The sequence below is a fragment of the Abramis brama genome (assembly GCF_963993115.1).
Source record: "Abramis brama genome assembly, chromosome: 18".
NCBI classification, from domain to species: Eukaryota; Metazoa; Chordata; class Actinopteri; order Cypriniformes; family Leuciscidae; genus Abramis; species Abramis brama.
In genome coordinates, this window is record NC_139980.1 from 34,388,877 (window position 1) to 34,398,164 (window position 9,288).

The 9,288-nt window shown below is 35.9% G+C and overlaps 1 protein-coding gene across 1 annotated transcript; it reads right to left on the bottom strand.

The window, feature by feature from the left end:
* psmg4 (proteasome (prosome, macropain) assembly chaperone 4) lies at nt 1–4,686 on the bottom strand. The gene is made up of 3 exons (XM_084090900.1): nt 4,369–4,686; nt 2,163–2,238; nt 1–212 (listed from the first exon to the last, which is right to left on the bottom strand). The coding sequence occupies exons 1-3, from the start codon at nt 4,558–4,560 to the stop codon at nt 91–93; spliced, it is 390 nt and encodes a 129-aa protein (XP_083947026.1). The 5' UTR covers nt 4,561–4,686; the 3' UTR covers nt 1–90.
* Nucleotides 4,687–9,288: the final 4,602 nt, after the last annotated feature.

Sequence of the window (9,288 nt, forward strand, 5' to 3'; positions counted from 1 at the left end):
TAGTGCATTACAACAGAATATTTTTTTCTTTAGATTTATTGAGCTATGTACAAAAAAAAAAAAAAAAACTGTTGCAAAAAGAGTGAATGTTTAAAACTTGTCAGGATGAAGCTCCATCTCCTTCTTGATTCTGTCCTCCACCAGTAGTGCGAGATTTGAGTTCGTCATGGGCAAGTTGTAACTTACAAATACCTGCTTCTTTGTCTTCTTTGCTGAAAAGAAATACAGAAAAATAAATGCTAGAAAACTAGTTGGTCTGGCAAGTCTCACACAGAAAGATTTACACTTTACACTGGGCATGAATGCAACTGAAGATTTAAGGTTTTCCATGAGCGTGCAAATCCTCTAAAATCAAAACATTGGATGAGTTTTCCTGCATTACACTTTTGCAAATGACTAGGGCTGTCATGATTCACTGATTAAATACGAGACCAATTGATTACAATTTCCCCGTGTCGAGTAATCCACTCATTCCACAGACGAGGAACCCATGAGCCGCATTATTAGACCGTTTTCTAACCACTGCACGATGCATTAAAACCATTCTATCGCATAGTGCTATTGTGAATTCACAAATTCTGCGATTCAATTAAAGCTGCAATATGTAAGATTTTTGTAATAAAATATCCAAATATCACTTGCACAGTGTGATATATTTCCTGCAGTTGTGTACTTACACTATCCCAAAAGTTCCCAAAGATTATCCCCCATTTTAAATTGTGGCTCGTCCCTTGTAACTTATGGCCTGTCAATGACGTAATATCCGCGTTATCCCTGGTTTCCGCCCGTACTGCCATAGTAACCATGGCAACTGCATTACGTTTAGCGGCACGTTCACGCTGTTGTTGTTTCGTTCAAATATTATGGATCATGGACGAGGATCAATAAACGAGGATCAATATCAGCGCGGCGTTTTCGAGATGCCGAGAGCTAGCGTCCGCGGCTAACTTCGACTCAACAGAGACGCGCAAATGTACATAAAACTAATCAATGTGATATATCTCAACATGATGAAATGTTAGAATATGATCAGTGTGTTATTCTAATGTTGATCTAGCTCACTGCTAGTCTCATACAGATAAACTCACACACAGAATAACATTATAACGTTCAACACACTCAAATACAGTTTAGTTAAACATCAGTGTATTCACTCATCCATCAACATTATTAGATCCATCGGCATGACGACAAGATCCATGATTCTGCTTATGCGTCATCAACCTACGCCTTTGTTATTGTAAAAGGTTACAATAACGACCCCTAGCGGCGACAAAATGACATATTGTAGCTTTAAATAAATACATGGCCAAATAATTGTTAACGTCTGTCTCAAAACGCGGCTCAGTTCACAGTAAACGCTGCTTCACATGAACTGTTATCAGAATCTTTCATCAGATTTGTACCGTAAATCATTTATAAACCTACGCCAACACTGGAGAATACATAGTTTAGTTTATTTGTTTATATAGCACAATAAAATAACTGTCGCTGACCATTGTGCTGAACAAAAATTATAAAAACCACACCAATAAAATAACATACAAATACATTTACATACAGAAAAAACAAGCTCAAAAAGACTGTTTCTAAACATGCGAACTGTTCATCACGATTTCAAAATAAAAGTTTAAACCTTCGCTCTGAATTTGCATGATTTGATGTTCCACAGATTCTTATTCAAGAAATTACAGTAGTTGTAGCATTTCTATCGTAAAGAAGTGTCCAAATATTAAAGATTAAGTAAACATTTGAATTAAATGTCGTTTGGACAGTATTAAACAAGGATTTGATTCATCGTGCTGTAAAGTGTAAAAACAACAAACCTGTTGGCGCCCTCTGCAGGTATTTGTTATAATACATAATTTACATAAGATGATGTATGTGTAATATTTAACAGTGTTGTACAATAAAACCATCTGATTACTTGCTTTTGATAATTTAAACTAAATATTACTGCATCATTGTTATTATATATGTATTTAGGTCATTTTAAAAGCTATTGCTTGCTTAGGTCTATTTTTATTACCACAAAAATGTCCCGATTGCTCGATTCATCTTCAAAATAATTGACCGATTACCGAAATAATCGTTAGTGACAGCCCTACAAATGACTCGCTCAAACGGATCTGACTGATTATAATCAGTGAAGGTGTTCTTACTGAGTCTCTGAGCGAGAGCGCTCGGTGTCGTGTCTGACGTGTCTCCCAGCACCAGAGTGGACAGAGGCGTGGAATCCTGGGAAAAAAGAGCAAATACATGATATGAGCTGCAGAAAACACTTCTATGATGGAGATGCTTTCACATGTGAACCACATCAGAAATACACCCTTATAAAAGAAATTGCCATATATACAGTGAGGAAAATAAGTATTTGAACACCCTGCTATTTTGCAAGTTCTCCCACTTGGAAATCATGGAGGGGTCTGAAATTGTCATCGTAGGTGCATGTCCACTGTGAGAGACATAATCTAAAAAAAAAATCCAGAAATCACAATATATGATTTTTTAACTATTTATTTGTATGATACAGCTGCAAATAAGTATTTGAACACCTGTCTATCAGCTAGAATTCTGACCCTCAAAGACCTGTTAGTCTGCCTTTAAAATGTCCACCTCCACTCCATTTATTATCCTAAATTAGATGCACCTGTTTGAGGTCGTTAGCTGCATAAAGACACCTGTCCACCCCATACAATCAGTAAGAATCCAACTACTAACATGGCCAAGACCAAAGAGCTGTCCAAAGACACTAGAGACAAAATTGTACACCTCCACAAGGCTGGAAAGGGCTACGGGGAAATTGCCAAGCAGCTTGGTGAAAAAAGGTCCACTGTTGGAGCAATCATTAGAAAATGGAAGAAGCTAAACATGACTGTCAGTCTCCCTCGGACTGGGGCTCCATGCAAGATCTCACCTCGTGGGGTCTCAATGATCCTAAGAAAGGTGAGAAATCAGCCCAGAACTACACTGGTCAATGACCTGAAAAGAGCTGGGACCACCGTTTCCAAGGTTAATGTTGGTAATACACCAAGACGTCATGGTTTGAAATCATGCATGGCACGGAAGGTTCCCCTGCTTAAACCAGCACATGTCAAGGCCCGTCTTAAGTTTGCCAATGACCATTTGGATGATCCAGAGGAGTCATGGGAGAAAGTCATGTGGTCAGATGAGACCAAAATAGAACTTTTTGGTCATAATTCCACTAAACGTGTTTGGAGGAAGAAGAATGATGAGTACCATCCCAAGAACACCATCCCTACTGTGAAGCATGGGGGTGGTAGCATCATGGTTTGGGGGTGTTTTTCTGCACATGGGACAGGGCGACTGCACTGTATTAAGGAGAGGATGACCGGGGCCATGTATTGCGAGATTTTGGGGAACAACCTCCTTCCCTCAGTTAGAGCATTGAAGATGGGTCGAGGCTGGGTCTTCCAACATGACAATGACCCGAAGCACACAGCCAGGATAACCAAGGAGTGGCTCTGTAAGAAGCATATCAAGGTTCTGGCGTGGCCTAGCCAGTCTCCAGACCTAAACCCAATAGAGAATCTTTGGAGGGAGCTCAAACTCCGTGTTTCTCAGCGACAGCCCAGAAACCTGACTGATCTAGAGAAGATCTGTGTGGAGGAGTGGGCCAAAATCCCTCCTGCAGTGTGTGCAAACCTGGTGAAAAACTACAGGAAACGTTTGACCTCTGTAATTGCAAACAAAGGCTACTGTACCAAATATTAACATTGATTTTCTCAGGTGTTCAAATACTTATTTGCAGCTGTATCATACAAATAAATAGTTAAAAAATCATACATTGTGATTTCTGGATTTTTTTTTTTAGATTATGTCTCTCACAGTGGACATGCACCTACGATGACAATTTCAGACCCCTCCATGATTTCTAAGTGGGAGAACTTGCAAAATAGCAGGGTGTTCAAATACTTATTTTCCTCACTGTATATATATATATATATCTGTGTGTGTGTGTGTGTGTACGTATGTATGTATGTATATATGTACGTGTGTGTATATATGTATGTTTATGTGTATGTATGTATGTATGTATGTATGTATGTATGTATGTATGTATGTATGTGTGTGTGTGTGTGTGTGTGTGTATATATATATATATATATATATATATATATATATATATATATATATATATATATATATATATATATATATATATATATATATATACACACACACACACACACACACATATATATACACACACATATATATACATACATACATATACACACGTACATGCATATACACATACATACACATACATACACACATACAAGATAATGTCGAAGATGATGCAGGACTCACATATATATTAAGAAACTCAGATTAAGGACTCACATATTTACTCCCGATGGACACGGCCAGATTGGACAGAACCGGGCCGGACCCGATCCAGAGGAAGAACCCGCCGCTCAGCTTCATCACGTGGAAATGAACCAGTTGCTCCAGGATCTTCTCTGAGAAATCATGAACAGAGATGCCCTGAACAGACGCCTCAGTGCTGGAGTCACCGTTCTCCACAGTCTCCATCCCGATCAGCCTTCACACAGCGATCAAAGCATGCAGAAATCTCATAATGAAAGTAAAAACACACATCTGATCTGACACACACGCGCCCCGCTCTTCCTCAGTTCCGCTCAGCGACAGAGACTGTAGCGACACCCGCTGGTCTGGAGGACGAGTGCCGCAAACAAAACCATCAGGAATTTTACGTTAAATGCGGGGTGGTTGATTATGATTTCACTTTTTTTAACGTTAGTTAGTGTGTAATTTTGCTGTTTGAGTAAAATCTGCAAAGTCACGACGCGAGCCTGTAGCGTCACCCGCTGGTCTGGCGGATAAGTGCCGTAAACGAAACAGTTTTACGTTAAAGGTACGTTTTTAGGTTCGCTTTCTTTTCCTAATGGTTTTAATTATTTTGAATTCCAGTGTACTTTGTATTTCTTTGAATATAGTGTTTTTTAAATAAATAAATAAATAAATAATTTAAATAAATAATTATTATTTATTTTTCTCTTTGTATTTTTATTGTGTAAAGTTCCTTGAGAAGCTGCTTTAAATGTGCTATATAAAATTAGTTTATTATTATTATTATTATTATTGTTATTAAAGCGATAGTTCACCAAAAAAAAATCTAAATTCTGTCGTCATTTACTCACCCTCATGTTGTTCCAAACCTGTATACATTTCTTTCTTCTGCTGAACACAAAGGAAGATATTTTGAAGAATGTCCGTAACCAAACAGTTAATGGACCCCATTGACTTCCATAGTATTTTTTACAGTGCTGGGCAACAATTAATCGCATCCAAAATAAAAGTTTGTGTTTACATAATATATGTGTGTGTGTACTTTGTATAATTATTTTGTATATATAAATACACACACATGCATATATATATATATATATATATATATATATATATATATATATATATATATATATATATATATATATATATATATAAAGAAATATTTGCATGTATATACTGTATATATATTTATACTATATATAAATGTGAATATTTTATATTTAAATAACACATTTTTCTTAAATATACACATGCATGTGTGTGTATTTATATATACAAAATAATTATACAAAGTACACACACACATATATTATGTAAACACAAACTTATTTTGGATGCGATTGATCACAATTAATTGTTACACACTATGAATATATAATTTTGACACAAAAGTTTTGATTGGGTAGAGGCTTGTTTAGCTCATAGTAGAGGCTTGTTTAAAACGGTCTGTAATATTTTTTCGACATAAATAAAGAACTACATTTAGAACTACATTTTATTCTCGTAATTTAATCTTGTCAACAATGTTGCATGCTGATTTAGTCACAGCTACTGTTTAATGACCTTATTGACATCTCCAATTACAGAAATTTAGCCTTTTCATAAGGCAGAAATAATAAAATAAAAATAAATAAATAAATATTAAAGAATTTCAAACAATAATATAATTTTAGCCTAATGAGGCAGAAACAATAAAATAAACTAGAAAAAAAAAAGTTTGTTGAGACAAACTTTAAGTTGGCTTGAGAAAGCCAGACCAGAGAGTTTGAAGAAGATTAAAGTAGTTTGAAGTTTAAAGTAGTTTGAAGTTTGATAGAAATATTAGTTAGAAAGAAATAATAGTTAGAAAGAAAGAAAAAGATTAGTTTGAAAGAAAAAGAAAGATTAGTTAGAAAGAAAGAAAGAAAGAAAGAAAGAAAGAAAGAAAGAAAGAAAGAAAGAAAGAAAGAAAGAAAGAAAGAAAGAAAGAAAGATTGGTTAGAAAGCAAGAAAGAAAGATTAGTTAGAAAGAAAGAAAGGGTGGTTGCTAGGCGGTTTGCTAGGGTGTTCTGGGTGGTTGCTGTGGTGTTGCTAGGGTGTTCTGGGTGGTTGCTAGGGCATTGCTAGGTGGTTGCTAGGTTGTTCTGAGTGGTTGCTAGGGTGTTGCTAGGTGGTTGCTATGGTGTTCTGGGTTGTTGCTATGGTATTGCTAGGCGGCTGTTAGGGTATTTAGGGTGGTTGCTAGGGAATTTCTAGGTGGTTGCTAGGTATTCTGGGTGGTTGCTATGGTGTTACTAGGTGGTTGGTAGTTATCACAGATGGTTACTATTGGGGTGGTTGCCAGGGAGCTCTTAGTGTATATCAGCATCCTGGGTTTAGGGTTAAAGTTTTTATAGAGTTCTTAAAATCTTTAGTAATGAGTGCATTTAGTGCGGCCTTGTGCTTATGACCTATGGTTGCTAGGGTGCTGTAACTAGGGTAGGGTGTGGCTATGAAGATTTTAGGCCATTACTTATTGGCTGCTTGATAATATAAATCCTCTGAGTGAGAGAGAGAGGGAGAGACGCAGGGTTGTCAGGCCCTTTGGTGTCTGTGTGTGTGAAAACGTCGGTTTGGAATTGAATTTCTGAACATTTCGCAATGTTAAGTCAATGGGACTTTTTTGGCCGCTTTTTTGTCCGCTGTGCAAACATCGTACACTTAATCGCTTAGAAAAGATATAGCACACCTCTCCTCAATGAGCCAGTCGATTTGACGCCTCACTCAGGGGTCTGTGACAAACGGTGCGGGAGGAGTAGCGCGCCAAACTTTTGTGTGGAATAATAAGTATGCAAGAGAACACTAGTGATGCCTTGCCTTTGGCAAGCACCACTAATAAGTTTATTAGGATTTCAGTAAGTTGGCTCTCTCAAGCCAACTTAATAAATATTAAAGAATTTTAATCTGTAATACTTATATATTTTTTCAGCCTCATTAAAAGGCTAAAAAAAATTTTTTTTTAATAATTTCAGCAATTAATAGAATTTCGACCTTTTGATCATGCAGAAACAATAAAATAAATAAATATTAAAGAATTTCAGCCTTTTAAAATGATTGGTGATCCAAGCCATATTCTTCATAATGAGCTGATGCAGGAGATATACAGTACCAACCTGTAAGTTGAATAGGTATAAATTCTATCATCAATTAAATTATTGAACAATAAGTAATTATTTATGTGTGGGTGAGGGTAGATGCAAAATGTGTAGGGTACTGTGTAATGTCTTAGGTGTTGCAATATTAGAAATTGTGAAATGACTGATGTATGCCATTTAAAAATATATATTTTTGTGTTGTATTTGTGTTGTATGTATATATAATTTAAACATCACAGTATTTTATCTAAACTGGATTTTAGTGTATTATTGTTATTACAACACTATGAATTATTAACTTTATATACTGTAACTGGAAAAAAATAATTTTTGGGTAACACTTTACAATAAGGTTCATTAGTTAACATTAGTTAGCATGCACTAATAATGAACTGCATGTACACAGCATTCATTAATCTTTGTTAATTTCAACATTTACTAATACATTATTAAAATCTTAACATTAGATAATGCACTGTGAACAAACAATGAACAGCTGTATTTTTATAAAACTAATGTTAACAAAGATTAACAAATACAGCAACAAATGAATTGCTCGTGGTTAATTCATGAACCTTATTGTAAAGTGTTAGCAATTTTTGTTGTGCAGTATTTGGAGCAAATGTGAATGTTTTTGAGGCACGCATGTGAAAGCAGAGCTGGAAAAGTCGATAAGAGTGTTTCACTTCCCAGTGGCTCAAGCCCGCAGTGTCACGCTGGTCTGCACTGGTTTCACTAACAATCATCTGCTCAACACTGTGTGTGTTTGTGCTCGACACACACTTGGTCCGCAGGTGCTGGGATGAGCGGGGGCGTCCCTCATCGAGTCTCTGGCCCCTCGGCGTCCCCTGAGATTGATCACTCAAGGACAGGACAGAGGAATGTTTACATCTGTGTGTATGAGTGATGTACAGCACCCTGAGCATGGGGAATTGAAGGGGATTTTCTTGCAGTCTCTAATGTGTACAACCGTTAGCAATGTCAAGTCAAGTCACCAGCATTTATACAGCGCTTTTAACTATATAGATTGTTTCAAAGCATCTTTTATAATAGGAAATTAAAGTAACAGAGATTGTTTAGGCTTTACATCAGCTCTAGAATAAAGTTATTGTCCAGCTAAAGTTAGTTTTTGATTGACTCACTTCCGTTGCTAAGATCATTAGTTGATAACTCAGTTAGGCTGCTAACACGACACCGTTCTGACTGAAAACAGAAAACTTTGAATGCGTTCTGGACGTTCATTTGCACGAAAACAGTGTTTGGTGCTCGAGAACACAAACTCTGAAACAGGTTTCAAGGCGCAAGTTTTGAAAAATTTTGAAAAACGTTATCATCTCTGTGTAAACGTCAAAAACGTGAATCTGTTAAAACACTGACACTGATAATACTAAAATAGTATTATTTTAGATATACTATCATTAAACTAAATAAAATGAGAAATGTTGCCTTGGCAAATGCAACTAGCTGAAATAAAACAAGTTGAGTAAGTAATGAAAATATTTTTATTCTTTCAGTTTTTTGTTAGCTTTAATAACTCTTGTTCTTTGAGAATGCACGAAACAGTTTTCCACTGATAAAAATGATTCTGTGGTGAAGTAAATGCTACAGAAAAAAACAAATGTAATTTCTACATGAAAAAGTTAGTTCAGACAAGAATAAAAAAAACAAAGTAAATTCCCTATTAAAACTCAATGAAAGCGTAAATATCAACAATATAAAATTAAGTAAAACCTACTCAACTTAATTCTAATACTAGTGTTCCTATCATGCCACCTGTTTTCCAGCTGTATTTACACTGTTTTATCATTGCTTTTGTTGTTAGGTTTAGTAACTT